Raw genomic sequence first — 24644 nt, forward strand, 5'->3', positions numbered from 1 at the left:
CCTCCCTCCTTCTGGGCTCCTGTGTGCTCTTACAAACACTTCATTTCGCAACTCCTTACCTCTTCTTGTTTGTTTGACTTCCTCTAATTTACATAACGAATCCCCTTTTGAAATGCATGCCCTCTTAATGCAGCTTTTCAGCATGTCTGTTGTGAAACTGAAGGAGAGCACCACTTTTAAAGTTTCATCCAAGCTGACACGTCACACATTTACACACTCAGACAGTTTGTTGGTGGAGTTCATGTGAAGGGCCGGGGCTTGAGCGCGCAGTATGTTAGGAATGTGTGTGTGAGGGCCACAGTCACAGTTGCCCCGCAGCCAGGGTTTCTCTAATGATAGGTTGGGCTTCTCCAAGCTTGCGCCTGTGATTACCCATGATCCTTCAGTGCTGCGGTTTCCTCGCTGCACCCATCCCCGAGAGAGCTGACAGCCTTGTGTTTCTTTCTCTGTGCTGTTTCTTCACCAAATATATCCTGCATGATGCCCGCTGTGAGAAAGAAATGAGCCCGAGGACAGGGGCAATCACCTAACACTCCTTTTTTCCTTTCCTTCACCGTCTCTTTCATTCACTCCTGTCTCGCTCATCCTTCCTCTCAGACACTCCTGAAACCACCTTTCTGTTTTTGAAACAAATCAGCTGTAAATGCTCTCCTTTTGATTTTTCCCCCTACTAGTTGAGAGAAGTTTCCAAGGGAACCGGTTTCTTTTGTGGCCGGGGTTTTGTCAGGGTCTCATTGGTCTACTGGGAACAGAGAGCACAAAGGCTCGAGAGATGTCTTTAAATGGGGGGTGGGAGGTTGTCGGGTGGTGAAGGTGGGAACCAGTTCAGCCTGAGAATCACCCCCATTTTCACATGTGCCTCTCTGCAGGAATCTCAAGGTAAGAACTTCATACCCTAAATTCATTTAGCACAGAGGTATAAGTGACAGGGGATCTACATGACTGAACTTTAAAAGTCTGAGGAGGCCCGTGGAAAAAGGATGTGGAGAAGTCAGAAGGGAGGACTGTGCAGTGATTGATACTGAGGCTGCCGTTCAGAGGAATGCCGCCGTGAAGTATTTCCTCTTAAATATTTCTCGTTCTTGTGCAGCAGAGTGACTTTAGGTGCCACAGATTGTCAGAGTATGAGCTAAGAGTTTCCACCGCAGCGTGTAGTGGCTGGGAATTACTGTTTGTCACATTTCTGTCCTGTGCAGAGTGAAGGAGGAGTTTCTTTTTCTCAAAGCAGAATTAGTATTTATTCTGACATGTGATGTACAGTGTGTGACACTTGTTATTGATCTGACATTATTTCCTGTTTTTAAAATTCAGATTTTCCCCTTTGCGCACTTCATTTGCATGAAACCTAGTAGAGTAGATTCTGCGAGTGTTTGCTGTGCTTTCTATTCTCTGTCTCTAAAGCATGCTTTTCTATTACTTATCGAATTCTTTGCACTCGAACATTGAAACTCAGCTTCTGGATGGGCATGTGTATTGATCTGCCTCTGCTCTGACAGTAAGCAGTCTTTGCTGCAGTTTACTAAGACACAAATCTCTACATCTAGTCCCCAGCTCATTCCTAGACAAACACTTTTTTACACTTAGTATAATCCCTAAATTTAATCACTCTACTCTACACATTCCCCTTTCTGAAGCTGAGTTTGATCATTCTTAACTCTGCCGTACTATTTCTCACGTAATGCCACCTAATCCTAACAACCTAACCATGCAAATATTCATCTGTTGCAGGCTGCGCCCTCTGACCCCGACACTGACGGGGTGGCTCTAGGTCACCGGTCTAAGTTTCCCATCCTTAACATCCCCTCCACCCTGGACAAGCAGACTAACTGGTCTAAAGCCCTGCCGCTGCCCACCCCAGAGGAAAGAATGAAAACCAATTCCCAAGTCATCAACTCATGTGTCATCCCCATTAATGTGACTGGTAAATTTAAAGCACTCACTGTTTTATGTCTGAATCTGTTTATTGTGACAGGGCAGAGCTGTGGTGGAGTTTTCTTAAACGTCTTTGTTAGGAGAGCTCGTCATTCTGTCCCTCAGCAGTGCTAGCTCTCTTTAGCGCGTTTGTAGCTTTACTTAAAGGAATAGTTTGACATTTTGGGAAAAACACTTTTTTTGTATTCCTGCCTAGAGTTTTTGATGCGAAGATTGATAGCACTGTCATGCCTGTATGTCCACAAGACAGTTAGCTTAGCAGCTAGCGTGGCTGTGTCCAGCTAGACCACCAGCACCTTTTAACCTAAGTCATCGCACCTGGAAAGAAAGCACCTAACACATAACACCACCACTTGGACATTTCTGTTTGTGCACGGATTAAACAAAGTAGATATAACGTTTTAATTAGTGAGCTTTAGAGGTGCTGGTAGGTGTATTTTTGAACTTTTGACCGCCAGGTTAGCTGTTTCCCCCTGTCTCCAGTCTAAACTAAGCTATCCATCACCTGGCCAAAGCTTCAATTAAGTGCACAAACATGAGAGTGATGCCAATCTACCAGACTCTTGGCAAGAAGGCGAAATAGTGTATTTCCCATGCTGTTAAACTATTCCTTAAACTTTTACTGTTATTGTCTAAAGGATAATTTCGGTATTCTAAGGATCATTACAAGTGACTCCCAGTAACACCCTTAATTTTCAACAGGAAATAAGAGTCTCGCGTAAGGACAATTCTCGCTCTGAAATCTCACAAGAGAGTAGTTGCAGGAATACGACGGTGGAAGCCAGAGTTGCAGAGAGGAGTTTGTTGTGTTGAAATAAAACTCAAACAAACTCTTCTCCCTTGTTTCCACCGTCGTTTCCTGCAACAACTCACGAGATTTCAGAGCGAGAATTGTCCTTGAGCGAGGCTTCTGTTTCTGGTTAAAAACAAAAGTTGTCACCGGGAGTCACTAATTGGGATCCTTTCCATGCTGTTGTCAGACACCACGTATAACAGTCTGAGCCTGTCGGTGGCAAAAATAAGCACTTTGATGTAATTTTGACAGGCACATTCGCCCCGTAAGAATAGGTGACAGACACGGCTGCCAGCTGAAGCCATCTACTGCACAGATTCAAACCTTTTCGTATGTACTAGTCATTTCAACACCAAAATATGTAAAAACACTGCACACACTACTGCTCTCCTCATTGCTGAGATTTGGCACTCCTCTAATTGTTGTGGAGAGTTTACTTTCCCCATACGACAAACAAATTACAAAACAAATTAAAATATTTGTAAGAAATTTGGAAATTCTGCTATTAATTATAAAGCCTCTTCATTATCAAAGGCGTTAATGTTGCCACAGAGAATCACTCTCAAAGTGCAAGTCATGCTTTGTATTAACGTTCTTCCTCATGCTTCAGCGCTTTGTGCATGTGATTGCAAGGCAAGATGCTGTGACATGAATGCTAAGTAGTTGTGTCCAAATTGTTGAAAAGGCCTGCCCGACGTTATTTACCCTTGCTCACATTGACTCAAAAGCAGAGCTGTACGCCAGCACCGGCTGAGTCGGAGACAGTTGAGGGAAAAAATGCACATTGTAAGCAAAGTCCGGCGATTGCTATGGCGCTGAAAGGCCTGACCTGCTATCACATGATAGTCATAGTGTATGGTGAGGGAGAGGCAGGAAAACAGGGAGGGCACGCAGCAACACTGAAGCAGAAAGCAGGAATTTTCCTTTTTTTCCCCTTTGGTTAGTAAACCCATCAACATGACAACTCATTTTTGTCATGTGACTTTTCTTTTTGCATGTTTTGGGTAAAGGTAATTTCTTTGCTTTCCATTTCATGATCTGAGCTCATCAAGTAGTAAAAAACTCCGTATTCTTACTCCAGGCACCCAGTTTGTCGCACTGTGGCTTTAAGCTCCCTCAGATAACTGCTATTTTTGTAGACTATCTAATTTAGATCAGCCGAGTGTTACAGTTCTTTGTTGTTGTTTTTTTCACGAGACAGTGTGAGAGTTAAAGAAGGAATCGCTGCAGTTGCCACTAAACAAAGATTCCTCAGATGTATCGTCTCCGTTGCAGGGGTTGGCTTTGACAGAGATGCTAGTGTGCGCTGCTCGCTCGTCCACTCGCAGTCTGTGCTTCAGAGGAGGAGGAAGCTGAGGAGACGGAGGACTGTCGCCGGCGTTCCCAGACAGGTGCAGCAAGACTTAGGTATGTAACTCATTGTGACTTCATCATAAGACTATCCCTGTCAGTCACAAACACACGTGATATCTGACATTTTATTCAAGCCGCTTCTGTAGTAAAACAAAGTAAAACAAAGGGGATGTTTCTGTTATTTGCTGTAATGCTTTACACTTGGTGTCATGTCAACAAGAAGGGTTTAGTGTTAGGGGTCAAAATCATATGTTACATGTTTCATTGTAGAGACAATGTGGCTAATAGTAATACAAAGCAGTTCAGTACATTATATGTCATTAAATCTCCTCCACATCAGTATACTACAGAAGAAAAGCAGAATGGTCAGCTTTATAATGTGGCAATATAAATATGAGAAACATCCACTAGTGATAGGAGACATATTTTCAGTGTTAGTTTGTCCTGTTTTTTAAAGATATTTTTAGGGCATTTCATGCTTTTATCAGCCAGACGGCAGTAGAGAGATGACAGGAAATGAGGGAACAGAGAAAGATGGGGAATGACAGCAAAAGTTCCCAACGGGAAGACGGTTGTGATTCATGGTCAACGCCTTAAACCACTGAATAATAAGATTTTATATATTTGTATTATTGTGAAAAAAGACACCGAAATACAGAAATTAAAGTTTAAGGAACGCAATATAAATAAAGTGCACTCATCTCAGTTTTAATCTATAGTTTTTTATATATGTGCTTATTGTCCTTGTGTGCCTTTCATCTCCCAGATTCTGATGACTCTCCTGGTTCCAGAGAGCGGACAGTGATAGTTCATGCCAGCCTCGATATCACTCCCTCCAATGAGGAGCTGGCCAGCCATCTCAGCACAAGAGACTCAGGTTGCCAGACAGAAGACTTTTTGATTTCAGGAGCGCCGTCTCGGAGGAGGATCAGGGCCCAGAGAGGCCAGGGACTCTCCCTCTCCCTTTCCCACTCTGCAGGCAACATCTCCTCCCTGCCGGACAGCGCTGTGGCCATGTTTACCGCCTCTGTGGACGCACACCTGCGCTCCCGGAGTCTCCCCCGAGATGGAAGCCGGATGATAGACAACGGACATAATGACAGCGACGATGAGGAGGAGCTTTCGCCCTTCGACACTGAGGACTTCTTGTCTGTACCTGGGGAGTTGATTCTGAAGGATGAAGGAGAGAGCACGGATGACCAGGCCATGTCTGAGCACCAGCTGGGCCTGAAGTACAAGCAGCTCTCAGAGAGTCCGGAGCGCAGCTGGATGGAGAAGACCAGATCCCAGCTGCCCAGGAAGGTCGACATGGGCAGCTGCGAGATCTCATCCAGTTCAGACACCTTCAGTAGCCCCCTCCATTCCGTTTCAGCAGCAGGGGTGCTGGGAGGCCAGATGGACCATAAGGACGACCACCAGTCCTCAAGTGGGAACTGGAGCGGAAGCAGCTCCACATGCCCCTCACAGACCTCAGAAACAATCCCCCCAGCAGCCTCTCCGCAGCTGACGGGCTCCTCACACTGTGACTCTGAGCTGTCCTTAAACGCTGCCACTCACACCAACGATGACCAGACCAGCTTCCTACTGGACCACTACCCAGGCCTCAGGACCCAGCGGGCAGGCTCCTTCTCGTCCACAGCTATGGACATATTAGAGGAAGCAGGGGACAGCACTCCCATTGAGGGGGAGTGGAGTTACCCAGACCCTCCACACTCACAGGACTTCAGCCCTGAGCTGGGGAGAGAGGCTGAGAGCAGCCTGGGCTGCCCAAGCTTCACCAGCATGGCCACCTGTGAGAGCAGCTACTCTGACAAACCACCGTCGGAGAAAGCTGACACCGTCTCTCACTACTCAGTAGACACTGAAGGCTATTACACCTCCATGCACTTTGACTGCGGCCTAAAAGGTAGCAAAAGCTTCACTTATAACTATGCAGCCCCTGGCTCTGACTGCGGCCTGTCGGACTTAAGTGGTCACGTGACTTTGGGAAGACGCTGCCTCTCTTTAAGAAAACCAAAGGTGAAGCCGTCTCCGCCTAAGAGGAGTTCATCCTTAAGAAAAATATGCAGTGAGGGAAACATCCCTGACAAGAAAGAACCAAAGATTACTTGCGGGCAGCAACTTCCACCGTCTTCCAAGGAGAGGAAACTGCAGCTGGTTTTGCCTGGCTCTCCAGGTCATATAGAAAACTCTTCACTGGTCAGAGAGCCCCTTGTGGTCTGCGGGGTTCAGGGCTCAGCTGATCTACCTGAGTTTGGCGTGTTTAGCTCCACAGATGCACATTCCTTTAAGGATGAGGGGGTTGTACAGTCAGACTATGCAGATCTGTGGCTCCTGAATGATTTAAAATCCAGCGATCCTTACCGATCTTTGTCAAACTCAAGCACAGCAACAGGTACAACTGTTATCGAATGCATCAAGTCACAAGAAAGCTCTGAGTCCCAGACGTCCCAGTCTGGCTCCAGAGCCACCACCCCCTCACTTCCATCAGTTGAGGGAGACTTCAAGCTAACGTCTCCAGAGAAGCTGGCAGGCCTGGCCAGCCCATCCAGCGGCTACTCCAGTCAGTCAGAAACCCCCACCTCCTCATTCCCCTCAGCCTTCTTTCCTGGACCACTGTCGCCATCCAGTGGCAAGAGGAAGCCCAAAGTCCCGGAGAGGAAGTCGTCTCTTTCGACGCTGTCACTGCAGTCGCTCTCCTGCAGGGATGGAGCCACCTCGAAGAGAGACCTGGAGCTGCCAATAATCCCTCCCTCACACCTCGACTTAAGTGCCCTTCCCAGTGTCGGCAACAAGGCTTCAGCTTACAGGAACCAGATTCAAGCCCTTCACCAAAACAAACAAAAAGCTGCATTGTCAGCCAAACCTGTAGCGCCCTCTAACTCAGAGGTGTTTAATGCCCATTCCATGTCCATCACACCCACGGTGCTGCACTCAGTACAGCTCCGATCCATCAGTAAGGAATGTGAAGGAAGTCATGAGTACAAAACAACTTCCAGACTCAAATGTCCGGCTGTGAACCTAACTAGCACTCTTTCCTGTAGTAAACCCTTAGAGCTTAAGAGTCCCCTGTTACATAACTCTCATCAACATCGCACACCCTCGAAGGGGTCGTGTGAATCTGTGTTTACCTCAAATGAAGAGCTTGCGGAAGGAGAAGCAGCATGTCAGAGTGAGACGAGGACCAAGCAGGACAGAGAGGCTCCTTTGGAGGGTACGACGGCGTTCCGGCTGCAGTCAGAGCCATCATTAGAAATCCCAGAGAGGAGTACTAGTCATGAAGGAGAGACGTGCAGAGGGTCGGTGGAAACGCATGTCTGCTTTGGAGACTGCAGCTCGCAGTCGGGGCCTTTACAACAGCAAAGAACTGAGTCGTCTGAAGAAGAACTGTGTCAGATAAAACCAGGTCCTCCTCTTTCTGTTCAGCACAGTTCACCCGAGAGATCCAACGGTAATGATAAAGAGCCTGCTACTAACTGCCAATCAGAGACGTTGCAAGGGAGTTTCATCAGTGATGAAGGTAGCACAGAAGTGGAATGTGAGTCGTCAGGTGTTTCAGCCGAATGTGCCTCTCAGGACGGCAAGGAGGAGACAGAGGATTACTTCAGTAAAGGTAAATTGTTGCTGTCTCTATCACTGCTGCATGGTATATTTGTTATGATCCTTGACATTTGTGGTCATGTACAGCAGAGATTCCCAACCCCCAGGACACAAACCGTTACTGGGTCTTAGAGCATTTGCTATTTTCCTGTTTAGTTTCATTATAATGTCCTTCTTGCAGGTTTTGTACATTGTGTAGAGCAACATGGGATCCGCCTCCTAGGGGATCGCATGATAAATCTGAGGACTAATATGACTAACAGGATAGGATTAAAGAAAGAAAAAAAAGAAAATATTTCTGCCACATAACGTCTTCAAGCGTCTCCATCCAAGTCCAGTTGCCCTTTATTTAACCCTCCTTGGAATCCAAAAACCAAAATGTTATATTTTATTTTAAACTGATGCTTTTCTGACCTTTTTTGTTTCAAATTACTCTGTGGATAGAAAATTACAGTTTTGATGATTGTTAAAGTTCTTGAAAACTTGGCTTCAGTCTTATTTCCCTATAACAGTAAATGTTCATGACTAAATCAATCAGCAATCAAAGTAAAACATCTCAGTAAAATAACTTCTTTAGGTATTATTTATTGAGAGTTTATACACACACAAAAACCTCTCTGTTTCCTGCGGTGAGTTTGTGCTGCATTTGTATGTTTTATATCATTTTTAATGAGTGTTTCTGGGTTTTGCAATTTTACTTGGGCTATTTTCCGTCTTTAAAGACGAAACAAATATTTAATTAATCTAAAGAGTGGTGGGCTTTTGATTAATAATGGTAATCATTAGCTGGGTACTGATTCTTTTTAAGTGGTCACATGTTAGAAACACTGGTAACCACTGGTGTAGAATATACGGTGTATGCAGTGTATTTAAATGTTGCCTGGTTTCTGTTAACAGACTCTACACCCAGTGATAGTGCACTGTCCCCTCTGAGTGACGAGTCCAGGTCAGAGGAAGACAGCGTGTTTCTGTCACCCACCAAAGCTCGGACCACTGAAGATCTGTTTGCTATGATACACAGGTAAGCAGTTTGGATTGCAGCCTCTTTGTCTCCGCTTTACGTTTACAGAGATTCTTAACTGGATTCTTCATGTTCAGGTCCAAAAGGAAAGTGTTGGGCAGGAAGGATTCCACTGAGTTGGGTGTGAGGAACCGCCTCAGTGCTTCGTCGGGGAACACACCACCCAGCAGCACTGTGAGCTCCCCCGTCTCGCTGGTGTCACCCTCCTCTGCTGTGACCCCACCAGGCCTGCACAGAGCCCCCGGGCCCATCTACAGGAACGCAAAGAAGTCCAGCACCTCCAACGAGGAGTTCAAACTGCTGCTGCTTAAAAAGGGCAGCCGCTCGGAATCAAATTACCGCATGTCTGCTACAGAGATCCTCAAGAGCCCCATCGCTCCTAAATTTCCCGGAGATTTCCTAAAGGAGTCACCCAGACAGCCCGAAGAGCCCGCCTCCCCCCTGCAGCAACAGCAATATCCGTCAGGACCGGATCAGCTCTCCAGCCCTTACCCCAAAGCCAACGCAGAGGGCTTCTCCCCGAAATCCTTCCCCACATCTGCTGCTTCCAGACAGGGCCGCTCCAGAATTCCCCCGCCCGCTAACAGCAGCCGTTACAGCATGCGCAGCAGACTGTACTCAACGCCCATGCAGGCGATCTCTGAGGGCGAGACGGAGAACTCAGACGGAAGTCCTCATGACGACCGCTCATCACAGGGCTCTACGTAGTAAAACAGAGTAGAAAGTGTCAAAAGTTATGAAATTATTCTGTTAGTTCACAGTAAAACTAATGGACCAGAGGGAGTTATAATATATATGAGGTGTGGTGAGGGCAGGAGCATTGATGAAGATAATGTGGTTTACAGAACATTAGGGTTAATGGCTTAGCTTGTTTTTCTGTGGCTACTTTAAACATTTTTACCTGTGTTCAGAAATGTTTTATACATGCTGTATGCTGTATGTAAGAAATATCCTCATGATATGAACACTTTTATGAACACATTAGAAACAGGGAACCAGATTATTAAGCATCTGCATTCTGTAGAAACATATGCTTGATGAACAGTCTTACATGGTTCTATTATTTGCTTAGTTTGTGTCACGCACACCAATCTGGTTGCCTTCCTTCAGCCCTTCTACAGTATGTTAATGTTAAATCTTAGCTGTTCTGCTGTTAGATTTCTCTCCAGAATAAAAAAAATATATCACAGTTTGATATTTTTATCAGTATCCTGTTAAAATAGAAAATATTTATTGGATTAACTTTATGTATTCTGTGAATACCTATGCAATTAGACACAATTTTTACATTTCTTCAAGCCATCAGGACTAACACTGTGTGAGAAACAGCAGAGGACAAAAATGTGAAGCCTCAATGCGTCAATTCATATTGATGATGATCCTTTTCAAAGTATATTGTAAATGATATCAAAGATACCCTGTTATCACAACATTTTAAAATTCTCATGCAATACGATGAGTAATTAGAGGGTGAGACAGGAAATGTCAAAGTTGACAATCTTAGGAGACAAGAAGGGAGGAGGTGTTAACATGGGAGATGAAAAAGTGATCAAAGGGTCGGAGGTTGTGAAATAGGAGAGCTGTAAAAGAATAAGGAGGAGGGTTTTTAAAAAAAGTAATAATGGTCATTTCTGGTTTGCTGACTTGGTGTGTTTATGAATTGTTGAAAGAAGCAAGTGGAAAGTGTTCTGGAGGATCAAATATACCTTATTTTACTCTGCTCAGCGAGAGACAACAAGTGGCGAAGCAGTTTGGGCCTCAGCAGGTTGAGTGTTTTTGTGAGGTTTTTCAGTTTTGATGGAGGATGTAAGGTTACATTTGGAGCCAGGTTATTGTCTGTGATGAAATGAGAACATTCTGGATTTCTTTATGTGGCATTTGCTGCTATTTTGTACCAAATGCTTGTCTATTTTATTCCCCATCAGAATCCGACCTGCTATGGCTTCATATTTTCTGTGTCGCAACAATCTAAATATATTTATTTTTTTAACTGACGCAGAAAATCTCTGTACGCTGCCTGATTTGGTTTACACCTTTAAAAAAAAAAACTAAAACTGAAATCTTTGGATGGAAGCATGCAATGAATTGCTGGTATTATTAATAACATAGTTTATTCAGATACTTATTTTGTTGATAAGAGACCCATTTTAAATCTTATTTCAGACACTGGTTGCAGAGACAAATATGGAAAGCAACTCATTAATGTCATTAAAAGATGGCACGTACAGTCATAAGCTACAAGTGAGGTTTTAGTTGTAACCCTGCCACCCTGAGTCTTTTAGTTTTTTGTCCCACATATTCACAACAATATTATATATGGTGTTTATCACAGTGATGGTACTGTCACTACCATTATGCAAAAATGAGTCTATGTAGCCATTTTTCCCTGTGGAAGACTTATTGGTACACTGTAAATATCAACTTCATTTTGGCCTTAATAATAATCCATACTAATGCAATGTCATGTTATGTAACAGGGTAAACAATGGGTTATGTCTGTGAACCTTCATTCCAGTCTCTCTCTCTCTCTCTCTCTCTCTCTCTCTCTCTCTCTATATATATATATATATATATATATATATATATATATATATATATATATATATATATATATATATATATATATATATATATTCCATACTCCTATACTAGTTCTTTTTGCACTGATAAAGTGATATTTGTGAAGTTTAATTTGTCTCTTGCTGTATCTGGAGAGACCTTTACAATGAGATAATTGATTTTCCTTAAATAATATCCACACTCTGAGTACACTATAGGAGTGGACTAGATGCTTCTGCCAAAGGCTAGAACGTGCATGATAGTGTCATCCAACTGTTTTTCCTCTTCTCGTCAACGTGTCTGAAACATTCTTGAAAACATAAAACCAACACTAAAGAAGAATTACAGCGTAACTTATGGTACTAGATGCATTTCATTTGGACTTCAGATCAACCTCTACATACTGTAGCTATCAGCTTTGTAATTTTTTGTATAAACTTGTGAATACAATAACTTTTGGAACTGTCACAAAGGTTGTTGAACTGTTTCTTATGTAAAAAAAAAAGTTTACATTCATTTGAAACCTTTGTATATTTTTGAGCTGTGGAACACTTTGTCTTGTATTTATTTTTTAGTAAGCATTGTGGAAGTCCCATAGTAAATCCTATCAAAGCCAAGTGCTAGCACAACAGGCTGCTTAGCAAATGTGTATAAAAAAGACAAATAAATGTGACTGCTTTGAAAATTACTCTTTGGATCAGTGGTGATGTTAATAGTTCTTGTTTAAAATCTGTTTATTTTCAGCCACAAGTGTATGAGGACAATATATCATGATTTACTGTAACAGAAGATATTACATTAGCTGTGGTTCCAGTGGTATAATACAGGGGTTTTCAAAGTCTGGGACTGTGGGCCTCCCCTGAGACAAAGCTTGGAAAAAGGTGCCCCCTCAGCCCCTCTTAGTTTACGTGGTTAGTTTCTCTCAAGCGCTAGATGCCTAAGGGATCATGATTATGTTATTTGACGCCATAGACACTAAATAACTGAGCCAAGATAACCTCTAATATTGCTGTTTGATATAATTTCAGACTTCACCAAATACATAAAAAGAGGTCTGTCTAAAGGCATTTACTGCTTCTGATTCTGGGAAAGTGGGAAAGAGTAAAATTCCCCCAAACTACTTTATCTCTGAACTATCTCTTAATAATCACACCCCGTTAGGATATGCTTTGAAATCTCCTTTTAATAGCTAATGTAATATTTTTTCACTGAACGTCCCCTGGATCAGTTTGGAGGACCCTGGGGTATCTGAATACTGAATACTTCCTCCATATAAATAAAATGCCATATTCATGTGACTCTTCATCTTGTTATGATACCGCACCTTTTCATTTTTCTTAACAGAGCTCATGTTCCTTACTGGACTGCAGTGTCAGCTTTGTCTTCAAGAGATGGCGCCATATCTTACAACAAAACCAGAATGTAAAAAGTAATGGTTTCACAGGATAGTAGAATTAGAAAAAGACATTATAAATTAAGTATATTAAAGATTCTGTGCATGAACAATTGGAGAACATAGTCACATAGATTCATATCCAAACTATAGTTTTCTTTCTTAACAGATTGAAATGGCAAGAAATAAGGCTTATTTTGAATCACAAAAATGGCACAGCAGCCATTCATTTAATATGAAAACTAGAGAGTGTTTAAATTGGTGGTAAACTGATATTGATATTGTCCTGAAACAACACAGCTGAGATTTGTTTTTTGTTTTTTTTAAACATTTTAAGTATGAACAGCTTCCTCTCTACCTAACAGGCTCAAGGCTTAGCTGTAGTTATCAACATGTCATCTCTGCATGTGTTATGTCATTTTCATGGTCATGTTCCAGCTCCAGTCAGTGTGAATTCTCTTTGTTCCTCTTGCTAACGTCAAACGGGCCTGTGACGGACAAAAACGCCTTGTTCTCAGTCGGTGCATGTCGACTGAGCTGAGATTGTGAGTGAAGAGGGAAAAAAAGGTAAACAAAGCCCTGGCCTGTTTGGCATCCCAAGTGGGTACCCATCAAAGGACACAGTGACCCTGAACCCTGACCCAGATTAACATTAGGGACAGGATGCATTGGCGTGAGAAATAAAGTATTTTCATTCTCAAGAGAAAGATATGAGATGTATCACAAGTAAGCAATGTGCCCAGATGGAGAACAAAATGGAACTATGATGATTTGAGGTAGGCGCCTAACTGTGAAGAATGATCCTACAAGCTTTGATGGTGGTTGACCACAGAGATGTCTTTCATGTCTCTTTCAGTGTTTGTCTGTGTTTTGTACAGCAGGCTTTGTGTCATCATTTGCACTCTTGCTCTAATGACAGTACAGCAGAAATTGTATAGGCCTTAAAAGCGAATGTCAGCGCAACGTGACTTCTATCATTGTCAGATTATGAAGAACTTGGACAAAGGGAAATGAAAACCTTCAAAAGAACACACACAGCTTCTCAGCACTCACTCACTGCGGACGTAAGGGACTGTACGGAAATTATCACATGGGTGGGGGAGTGGGAAAAGATTAGAGGGAGGGTAATGTCATTTTTATTTTATTTTTGTTTAAGGAGGGGCTAACTTTACCGGGAGAGCAAGGGATGACTCATATTTATATTTTAAAATGGCCTTAATAAGAACAATTTATTTAGCAGCTCTTTATTCAAAATAGAGTGGCTGCATTTTCACCATTTTGTTATGTTCGTCATTAATTATTAATTGTTTCGAGATATCATGATATATTTCATAACCTTAGGGAGGCTCTTTTTAAAAATAAGTTTAAAATAAATTTAAATTGATAAGAGATTCAGACCCTCTCCCAACCCCAGTCATTTTTGCACTGTCCCTAAATGCAAAGCGCAATCAAAAGACCTTCAGAGGACTCATTTATATGTAAGTAGTAATTATAATTGCAGGTGTCTAATCCATATGAAGGGACTAGTGTGTAGCATTTAGGATCATTCAGCCTCCCTATTTGCATTTTTAATGTCTATTGACACATTTGTCCAGCTTGTGTAGCATAAATGTGTCAGAAACTGGAGCTGTTCCACACAGAATGAATTGGTATAGACAGTATAGATGAGAGCCCCCACAAGAGACATCCGTCCACACTATAGGTAGAAAATTGTCTAATATTCATGGCTCTAGCTTTAGTTAAGATGTATCGATTGCAGTGTGGTACATCAAAAGAACAACACATTCAGTCCTGATCTGAGCTGTACTCCCTTCCATGTGTGAGTAATACCAAAGTCCTTTTAGGCTCTAAATTGTCTCTGGTAATACTGAATGTAGACAGGGTGGGGGGAGGAGCACAGAGGAGGTAACCACACCAAAGTCACCACCAGGCCACCAGGGTATATTGTGAGGCTCATTATAGTGCATTAAACAGCCTCCCTGCGGAACAATGAGAGGCTCTGGGTCCCCGAGGCAGAGCCTAAGGCTGGCTGAGACTGATATGGAGACCCAGGGGATCCTGCTCACCCGGGCCTGTCACTACCAGACTTTCATCCGCAGCTGCCAAACTCCATTCTCCTCCGCCTCTGTCATCAGATGCTCACCAGGCTGATGCCTACTACTACTATAGCCTACTGTTTAAAACGAAAGAATAAAATCATGTCTAAAAGCCCTACAGCACTCAGAGAGCATATACTATTCCTATAATGCTCCTACATTGTATCTGCAGGACCTAAGAGTGTGGCGTCACATTTGCATCTTTCTATCGCCACATTACAGGCTGGTTATGTCCACACCATCCACTCCACACTTTATTTTACAGGTCTGTAATTGGGGACTAATTTTAGGGGAAATATAGCTGTCCCTGAAGAAAAAAACACCTAAATTTTAGTCCAAATAAATATGAATGAATTATTAATTTATTATTGTAAACTGTATTCCCCATGTATTGTAAGTTGATTACATGCAAATCTGTAAACACATTTCACATTTCTGGGTTTGAAATGCCACATATTATCCACAAATTCATAGGATTTTTTTTTTAGGGAAGTCTGAAAAATGTTGTTTAGGCCTGCATGTTGTTTTTTGTTCCTGCTTTCCTATCCTATTAATAATCTCACAAACCCTTTAGCCTTAACTTGCGACCCCTTGTGGGGCTCCCGACCCTTGATTTGGGAACCACTGCCTAGGTTGCACTAGCAATTTAATGGATTTAATTAATAGGAGGTGTACCAAATAAATAGTATCTTCAGTTTATGTAAGGACTATTTATTTTTACCTTTTGAAATATATTGCTGTCATTATTATTATTAATCTACTTTCTTCTTACTATATGTCTTTTTAATAAGTGTCCCTGTGTGGAGAGGAGGAGGGAGGACCGCTGACTGTGCTGCGTGCGCAGCTTCAGTCTGGAGTCGCCACGGCGGACCGCAATGAAGAGATAAATAGAAGCCATATCTATTTATTTTAAAGTCTCATTCATTGATAATTGAGAGAGGGCAGCTGACCTGCAAAGCTGCTAATGCTCCACTGCTTGATAGGTAAGTAAATGTTGGTGTTTGGAGCAAAACCGGAATTTTATGGAATAATTAACATTAAAGGAAAGGAGATGAGAGCAGGGTGAGCCAACGCTTTTCTGATTGTACGTCGCTTATTTGCTGAAACATTACTTCGTTTTAACATTAGCCCGTGGGTTAAGTGGGAATTGTTTTGCTAGTGGCACACTATCCGTTTTTAAAACGTATTAAAGCCTTTTATTTTCAAATTTCAGAGGCGATTTGCGCAGCTAGCTTGTATCGTAAAAACGCGTACAGTCTTTCAGCGCGAGCTCGTGTTTTTTTATTTTTTTTTAAATATACGCCAGGTGAACGGCAACTTGACAAATAATAGGTTTGTTTTAGCGCGAGGACCCCTCTCTCTCTCTGCCATACGTTACTGTCTGTGTGGCAGCGAGCGGAGCGTCACGCGCCCTCGGCCCTTCATGGTATCGCCGTGTGATGTGTGGAGACGTGCGCATAAACGGCGCACAGCCTCCCTGCTGCATTTCATGGCGAACCGTCGGCTTGCTGCAGCCGCACCAGCCACATCAGGGACCGAGCTGATAATGCGCGTATATGTCTGGGAGGACGATCTGGAGAGAAATACAAATGTCGCCAGTGAAGAAATAAGGACGATCTCCTCAGATGAACCCTGCAGCGTCACACTCAGGGCCTGTTAACGTTAGTAGCCTTGGCTTTAATAGCCTGTGCATTTGCTTATATAGGTGTCCTGTCACACGTGTAATGACAGAGCTCCTGTAAGAAAAGGTAGAAATACTCTTCTGCTTCTGCCGAAAAACCCAGTTTGTGTCTTAATCATGGTCTTTTTCACATTGCAGGAAAACATCATTTGCATCTTAATTTCTAATGTTTCTGATCGCATTTCAGATTTTATTTGTATGCAGGGAAATTACTAATATATCCAGTGGGTCTTGTCAATTCACCCATTTGCTAATATGCTAATGAGCACAATATAGTTCATATACACAACAATGTTTGACCCAGGGGTGTAAGCCCTTGGAATAAAAACATTTAAAACGGTTAAAAGATCCTCAGTGGCCAATATGGACGGATAAAACAGTGACTTGTTGTTACACAATGGTGATTCTTCCAGTTGTATTAATTAAAAGTCTTCCATTATTCATCAGATTTGACTAATGCTGTGGGCTTTAGGAGATCAGCTGGAGGACAACCAGCTGAATAAAAGACAATCTGCATGCATGTGAGAGCAGCCTGCATCAGTCTGAGGATGTGAAGCTCATATTGAGGCTGTGTGTGTGCCTCCCTAATGAGATGTAATTGGCTATTGGAGAGGAGGGGTGTTGAGGGCGATGACCTTTTAGATCACCAGCCATGCGCCACCCATCCCTGGTGCTTTGTTCCCTCTGGTCTGAACTCTAAAACTCATAGCGAGGAAATTATATTATATGAGCAAAGACAGAGAGCAGTTCTTGTAACGTGTTTGGAGTGCAGTGATTGAAGTGAATTCGTTGTTTTTCTCGCTGCTATTGACTTACTACGGCGTACATTCCATCAATGAGGCAAGGAGAAGGGAAAAAAAAGGAAATGTGGAAATCATTACAGTAATGGGGACAGGGGAGGGATTTCATTTGGCTTTCTTTTAGGTCTCTTCTTGCCTATTTACTCAATTAGCTGTTACTGGCTAGTGAACACAAACCTCTTACAGATGATGTGGGAGCTACGAACAGCACTGGATGTGCTGCTGCCGGTCTTATCAGTCCACGTTATTCAGCGACAAGATTGCAGGTTTGTTTGTGTTGCATGTTTCTTACATTAGCTCATGGTTAATGTAAACTGCATTACGCCACTGCTATTTTTAACAACCTAATCTACAAACCGTATCATCTTGTGGAATGCGGGAAACTCTAAGTCTGTTAACAATCTGGATTTAGGAAGATTAGTACGATTAACTTGAAGGTCTTTATGGAAATACGGTTGTGTTTACATTTTCTGACAATTCTCAGACCCCTACTTTTTTAATTTGTGCCCGAGCACAGCCAGGGCTTGTTTAAGAGGTGTTAGTTAGCCCGAGGAGATGGCAGCAGCTCATCTTTGAGGGTTATAGAAGTCAACTTTAAGTTGACATGCAGAGGAACGGTTTAGCTGACTTGTGGCACATTAGCAAGAATCCAAGAGTTGTTGGTGCTTAGATGACATCTTTCATTGACCTTCCGTCTCTGTGATAACACAGAGACAAAGCAAAGTCACAGAGTCAGATAATGTAACGGGGAAGAAAACAAAGATGAACATGGTCTCTGTGTACTTTGGCTCGCTCGAGACTTTGCTGGTTAAACTTTCCCTCTTCTGCTGCTCGTCTGCAGAGTTTCACATTGTAGTCACATGATTTAAGCGGAGAGAGGTTGGAGCAGTGAGCTGTGAACTGCTGCGTGTGCTGGAGGGGGGGGCAGCAGCATGTCACCCTGGCTGTGATTACTGCGTAGCATCACGTCACCTGACCTGAAAGCTCAGAGTAATGCTCACTAACATAGCTTTTATTTCTTCTCATAAAACATGAAGTTGAAGCTTGCAAAGTTATTTCACCCTGACAGCTGAGTTAAGATGGACCCCATTAAACTGAGTTTATTATCTGGGTTATTTTCCTCACTCAGTGCACACTCAGGCCAAACCATTAGAGTCCGTGACAGTAGGGGAGTTTCAACCAAGAAAGACTTCTTTCATATTGGTCAGCATGGGCTTCATCGTGTCACAGACCTCATGACCGTGTTATCAAGCAGGAAATGTCTTGCCACAAACTTCCTGGAATGCAAGTCAAACCATCAAAAGGGTGAAAAATAAAGTTGGTCCAAATTTGTTATTCAGGCTTAAATGAGAACATTAGATCCAATTCTTGTAGAAAGCGGAATAAGTGAAGTACTGAGGATTTTAAGAAAAGGAAAAACAGTTGGAAGAGTCTTGCTCATGCATGCATGCAGTATGTTTGTGTAAGACAGATGTATGCTTGGACTCTCGTGTCAACAATTTGTCTTAGTCTGGGCTGTGATCCCGTACCTTGCGTGATGAGTCTTCCCTGTCAGGACAAAGCAGCATGTGTGGTATATAAGAAGAGGCAAACATGACCTGCCGGCCCATCACTCAGACAGCCGACCCCTTAAACACTCACCACCTCTAGACCTTGTTGTAGGGAAAAGACAAGCGAACACAGAAGCCTCAAGCTATAAATGCAAAGAAGCTTTTATTGGGTTCTTTTTGAGTATGTTTAAGCGTGTTTTTTGTATTCCCGAGGCACACACTTACTTCCCAGACCTTTCCCATGTGTGAAACAGCGACAAGGTTATCGGCCGGCCGTCTGGCTGTAGAATCCTCCGTGTAATCCGTCAGAGCCATATTACAATGTCTCATCTATGCTACAGAACAATATTAAACCAGCCTGGGGGGATAGAGCGCTCCTCCTCGCTGCTCAGTGAGGCAACCCAACACCACATGAAGGCTGTTGAGGAAAAAAAAAGTGTCACGCTTTTACAAAATTGGAACTGCATGTGTGCGTTTAATTGGGTTTTGAGCCTAAAAGGTATGGCATACTTTGTTGTTACATTTCAGGTTTTTTAAAGTGTTCCCCTTCCAATGACCTGAACATATTATCCATGGTGCTCCCCATCAGCATGAATAATTGACCGTGCTGACATTGGATGCATTGTATGTCCAGGCACCCAAGGGATGTTTTACCACTACAGATGGATGAGGTTTGACAGCCAGTGTAGGCAGGACATGTGTTGTGTGGAAGTGTCATGTGAAGAGGAAAGCCAAGACACAGTAGGCTTGATAAAAGCATGATAGATACATAGGTGGGTAGTCCATCAATTGTGAACTGGTTCATTTATTCCAGTATCACCTTTTCTATGCAGATGTTGTAGCCTCTGTCCCTTCAGCTGCATGTGGCTTGTCACCCCAGGCTTAACCTCCTCAACTGAAGACCTATATCAAGAGAGACAAGTGGAGGAGGGGAAGAATGGACAGATGGGCAAATTAGGGCAAATTAAAAAATGTAAACACTTTACTACTGTATGTCTTTAATCAGGAAAGCACAAGCAGCAAGATCTGTTTTGTATATCCAAGATAAGACAAGGAACACTTGGATATGTCTTTTTTCTTTATTGTTGTTGGTTTGATTAAGGCTGCAACTAATGATTATTTTTATGATCCGTGTGTAGATTATTTACTCATTTAATTGAGGAATCGTTCGGTACACAAAATGTCAGAAAATAGTTTATTTCCTGTCTCAAAACAGTTGCCAATTAATTGTCTTTTGATTGATTAATCAATGAAGGGACTAATCAGTTGCAGTTTTTTGTCAGTGATGTCATTCACTGAAATCAAGTTTTCACTTTTAGTTGATTAAATTTTATGCTCGATGAATATTATAATATATTTCTACCGTCGTTTTCTTTATTATTATTAGGCATATCTGTTCTGGACAAGCCAAGTTTATTTATATAGCACCTGAACAAGGCAATTTATGACATAGAACAAGCAAACTGTCATTACCTTCGTGTTGGACCAGTCTCTGTTTACCTTTTTAATTCTTGAATACAGCAACAGCTGGGGATAATTGCGCTCTGGGACATACAACAGACAGCCTCAATCGTGTTCCCAATCTCAATTTCCTGTGTTATATTACAATGGCTCTGCTATAACTTGATTACTTGTGATGATATATGATGAGCCGTAAATCTCACTCAGTTCTACAGTATTTGTTTGGGATGAGTTGTAAGGCCCAACAATGCATTTTAATTGTGCGTTTTTCTTTTTCCCACGGTGGGAGAGATTTTCCCGTCACGGACTGAGCTATTGCCACTGAGTAAACGTGTAGGATGGGGGCCAGTTGGGTGGACATTATTGAAAGGAGGACTCCTCCAGTTTTACATTATGGGCTTGGAGTTTTTTAACAGGGAGCCTTTGCAGCGGTATTTTTTGAAGCAGTATGTCTCTGGAATATTTCGCAGCAATTGTTAAAAAGTCCTTCCTGAGCTGGATTAGACATAACATGGAGCAAGTGTCCTTCAAATGATGCTGCTCAAATTCCAGAGACATATGTAAGATTTTCCACATTGAAACACTTTTTTAAAACTACTGGCATCACTAAAGTCTCTGTTTCCTCCGTTTTAGAGCTGCCTGCAAGAATAATGGATGAGACCTGTCACTAGCGCTTGATGAAGATTTCGTGTGGCTCTTCAAACTGAACTATGGAGGGTAGTGATGAGGTGTCTGTAACCATGACACAGTCCCAGACCGACGTGTGCGACCCTGAGGTGGGAGGAGGAGAAATCCCCACCAAAGTGGAGGATGGAGAAAATCCACTCACTCCTGCTGATTCAGCACTGAGCAAAGGAGCGCTCTCTAACCTGGTGGAGCCTCCCGCACCCTCAGGGGTGAGTGCCACTGTTGAATCTCCGGGAGGGGTGGCGCTTAAAGTCGCCACAACTGTACTACACCCAGTGTGCCTGGGAGAGAGCCCGCTGATGCTTCCGATTCACCTCCAGATGACTGGAGCAGCCGGGCCTCAGCTCGGCCAAATGGGGGCAGCACCATACTTGATAACAAGCCAAAGCCCAGTTTCACTTCCCCTGGTCTTGGATCAGCAGGTCATTCAACACATGAGTCCCTCTGTGATGCCTCCGAACGCTACCTGCCCTCCGCTGCCCCTCCAGAACAACGTCCTGTGTCAGAATCCTTTGACGTTCGGTTTACCTCCAGCTGTCGATCAGAAGTCAGCAGGACAAACGCAGGATGCTAACCTGCTGTCTCTCCTGCAGAATCCAGCTTTTGCAGCCATCTTGCAGGATCTCTTCCCTTCCCAGGCAGGTTCATCAACCTGTCAGTCGCCAGGCTCTACCTTCTTCCCACTTCCTCCCCTCACACCTCCCTACGCCTCCCCTCTGGCCCCATTAGTCCCTCCTGCCACGCTTCTAGTTCCCTACCCAGTCATCATCCCGCTGCCAGTGCCTCTGCCCGTCCCTCTTCCCATCCCCATTCCTGCCCCTCAGACTGAGGACTCAAAGGGGAACATGCCAAAACCGGTTTGCACTGTAAGTAAAAGCACTCAGACTTCTCCAAAAGATACTACCTCTCCTTCGCTGTCTTCAATTAGATGCATGCCGTCGTTCCAGCCACAAAACGTGTCCCCATCCTCGCTTCCTCTAGATGAAGGACAGGCTCTGGACCTTTCTGTCCGAGCATGTCCAGTTGAACTAAAAGTGGAATACCCCAGTCTGCAGCAGGACAGTGTGCTCGACTTGTCAGTGCCTGGTGTGAGGAAAAAGTGCGCTCAGTCAGACAGAGAAGTAGCTTTCCATTCCAGTCAAGATACTAGTGGTACGTCTTTGTCTCTGGGTGTTGAATGCACTCAGAGTTTAGATTCCAAACTCCTGGGCAGCCTGGCTTCACTGGAGTTCAGCCGGCAGCGCAAGTGGGTGGTTGACAGCAGTGCCAGTGGGTCTAGTTCTCTGAGTCAGGAGGCGTCTCTCAGCAGAGCCGGAAACCTTGAGATAGTCAGCACCTCGCAGACGGCTAAGGTCATAGTCTCCGTGAAGGACGCCATCCCCGCCATCCTTTGCGGAAAGATAAAAGGCCTATCAGGAGTCTCCACCAAGAACTTTTCCATCAAACGGGACGGCAGCCAGGGGGCGTCTCTGCAGCAGCTCTACGCAGTGCCGTCGGCGTCCCAGGGGGAGCAGCACGACCCCAACAACCCGCTTAAAAAGGTTCCTAAGAGCAGAGCTATCAAGCTGAAGAAGGTCAGCTCTCAAGAGATCCATTTCCTTCCGATGAAGAAGCAGAGACTTGCAGCATTGCTGCCCAGGAAGTGAAAGTTCTCAGCAGAGGGGGGATTAATTGCTGGACCACTCTCTGGTAATCCCTCCAGAGCGTGTAACATAAAACACGTGCCGGGACATTCTGTAATCAAACTCATACACTTACATATTCAATCAAAGCTCCGAGTTTGGCTCCGTAAACTGAGGCTCATGAATGTCTGACAGTGTGACACAGTGGTTACAGAAATGTTTCCATTGGACCTTTCTGAACTGCTGTGTTTTTGTAATGCACTACTCACTACAGTGTTAACCTAAAGCAGAAATGTTGTTGTGTATGGCAGCTTAATGGGCGCTCCATGTGGCTTTGGAGATTGTCTTTATGAATCAGAGATGTTGAAGAAAAATTTTTGACTTCATAATTACAGCAGAGACACATGGGTTCCATTTTTCAGTTTTGGCTCGTGGTTTGTTTCCACATGTAATTTTTATTTAAGTGCACTGAAGATCTAAAAAAAACCTGATAGTTGAGCTTCTCACTGTTCAGAGCAGAGCAGTGTGTACTGGCAGGACGTGACCGAGACTGTTAAAACATCGTCCCATCGTCGGAAATTCCCATAGTCATCAGTGGCTCACTGGAGCGATTCATTCTCTTCTGATTGGTAGGGGTTTAGCATGACAGGCTAATAATGACTTGGCAAGGCCCGAGCCACAATTTCATTAAAATGAATGTTGGCAACCGCCGTCGTATACATTCTTATTTTGTTTAAACAGCAGGCAAAAAAAGGGATGTCTTAATTGTTTTCACATTTAATCAGACATTTCTGCTGGCCTGTCCAAATATCAGGAAAGTGTTTCTGGAAAAGAGCTTTTTTTTTTTGCTTGTTGCTGGCTGTATTTGCCACTTTTTAATTTGGCCCATGCTTCAACATACAAGCCAAAGCTGAATAAACACCTCGCAGCAAGTGTATAAAACACCAGAAGCCCCTGCTGTTTCCTTTAACAGACTGATGAAGTGAATCTTGGTGGAAGTTTTGATATTGACTTCTCCCACTTAAGCTAAAGCAACTGAAAATATGGAGGGGGGCAGGGTTGAAGGTGAAGGGAACAGCCAGATTAAGGGAGAAATCATTTTCTCGGCTTCAGTGAGAGAAAATACTGTTCATATATTTGTCAAGTGTGTTATTAGTCTGTTATTAGAATTAGTATTGGTGACACTGCAGAGCCCCCTTTCTGAAATGTACGTGCGTAAAGCATTAGTCCGAAGTGGTTTGATGTCATTCTTATTGTTTTGTGGAGCATGGTATTTTGTCTGTCCCATGATCATGATCAGAGTTGTGAATGTGAGAGCACTGTTGTGTGTCAGTTTATTTATCCTATTGAGTGCACTTTGTCATAGTTTAGTTGAAAGCGTTACAGGGTGTCCTACCTATTCTACTAAAACAGCATTTATGAAATCTGTAAATCATAGGCCAAGGACTAATATCAGCCATATGCAGACTGTCTGGATGAGCAAAGGAGGCGTGGGAAATACAAAAGCTCTTCATTTTACCAGTTCTTTATTTATATAGATGTACTTCCCCGTATATCTTACTTACCTATATCATGTCTGCAGTCCAATTCAACACAGAGCTCTTTGTTTTAGTAGTTTGAACTGATTACTTTGGTTGTGCAGGACGTCACCCTAATTTATTCTTTTTATTTATATGATCTGTGTATATATCAGTCAGGAGACAAAAGTGTGACTGGATATAAAAAGACAGCTTCCTTTTTGAAGCACCTTTTTGCTTCAGAAAACTTATTCTAATGAAGATGTCAGTGAAGAACCACCAGGTGAAATGTGCTGGCAGTTAAATGTTTGCTTACTGTACAGTGTGTGTGCTTTTTATATGGAAGTGAACTAAAATCTCCAAGGTCTAAATCTGTGTCTTTGCCTTTTCCTTGACAATGGTACATTTTTATCTGAAACACGTCTCTTTTTTTCTCTTTTGTAACTGGTTTGAAATCCAAGAAAAATGTTCTTATGTCAGAATTTACTCATTAAAGAAATCTGAAAAGGGCAATCAGATAAGAATCCCACATAAAAAAACAAACAAAAATGTTTCATCACTGTCAGTCAATTATACATT

At 43.1% G+C, this 24644-nt stretch overlaps 2 protein-coding genes across 5 annotated transcripts in view; both read left to right on the plus strand.

Moving 5' to 3' along the window:
- Window positions 1–11946, plus strand: part of nhsa (Nance-Horan syndrome a (congenital cataracts and dental anomalies)) — a 32997-nt gene extending 21051 nt beyond the window's left edge. The window contains exons 1-6 of one of the 2 annotated variants that reach the window (XM_038716571.1): window positions 12–879; window positions 1729–1921; window positions 4001–4132; window positions 4845–7691; window positions 8576–8699; window positions 8777–11946. In XM_038716571.1, the coding sequence (XP_038572499.1) occupies window positions 1867–1921; window positions 4001–4132; window positions 4845–7691; window positions 8576–8699; window positions 8777–9407 (3789 nt within the window). In that variant the 5' untranslated portion in view covers window positions 12–879; window positions 1729–1866 and the 3' untranslated portion in view covers window positions 9408–11946. Of the gene's footprint in view, window positions 1–11; window positions 880–1728; window positions 1922–4000; window positions 4133–4844; window positions 7692–8575; window positions 8700–8776 lie in introns of those variants that run through there. The other variant, XM_038716570.1, reaches the window with a different exon arrangement.
- A 3630-nt stretch (window positions 11947–15576) lies between these two features.
- LOC119901106 (retinoic acid-induced protein 2-like) lies at window positions 15577–24438 on the plus strand. 3 transcript variants are annotated; one of them, XM_038716576.1, is made up of 2 exons: window positions 15577–15730; window positions 20873–24438. In XM_038716576.1, the coding sequence occupies exon 2, from the start codon at window positions 20950–20952 to the stop codon at window positions 22570–22572; it is 1623 nt and encodes a 540-aa protein (XP_038572504.1). In that variant the 5' UTR covers window positions 15577–15730; window positions 20873–20949; the 3' UTR covers window positions 22573–24438. The 3 variants fall into 3 exon arrangements, with proteins under 3 accessions (XP_038572504.1, XP_038572506.1, XP_038572505.1); XM_038716578.1 differs by lacking the exon at window positions 15577–15730 and adding an exon at window positions 16266–16495; XM_038716577.1 differs by lacking the exon at window positions 15577–15730 and adding an exon at window positions 17332–17494.
- The last annotated feature ends 206 nt before the right edge of the window (window positions 24439–24644 follow it).

The sequence above is a fragment of the Micropterus salmoides genome, unplaced genomic scaffold (genome assembly GCF_014851395.1).
Source record: "Micropterus salmoides isolate LMB-PRFRI ecotype aquatic unplaced genomic scaffold, ASM1485139v1 Ms_hic_scaffold_13, whole genome shotgun sequence".
NCBI lineage: Eukaryota > Metazoa > Chordata > Actinopteri > Centrarchiformes > Centrarchidae > Micropterus > Micropterus salmoides.

What these genes read in the sequence shown, in the direction of transcription:
- LOC119901106 (XM_038716576.1), top strand. Translation starts at nt 20,950, where the DNA reads ATGGAGGGTAGTGATGAGGTGTCTGTAACCATGACACAGTCCCAGACC.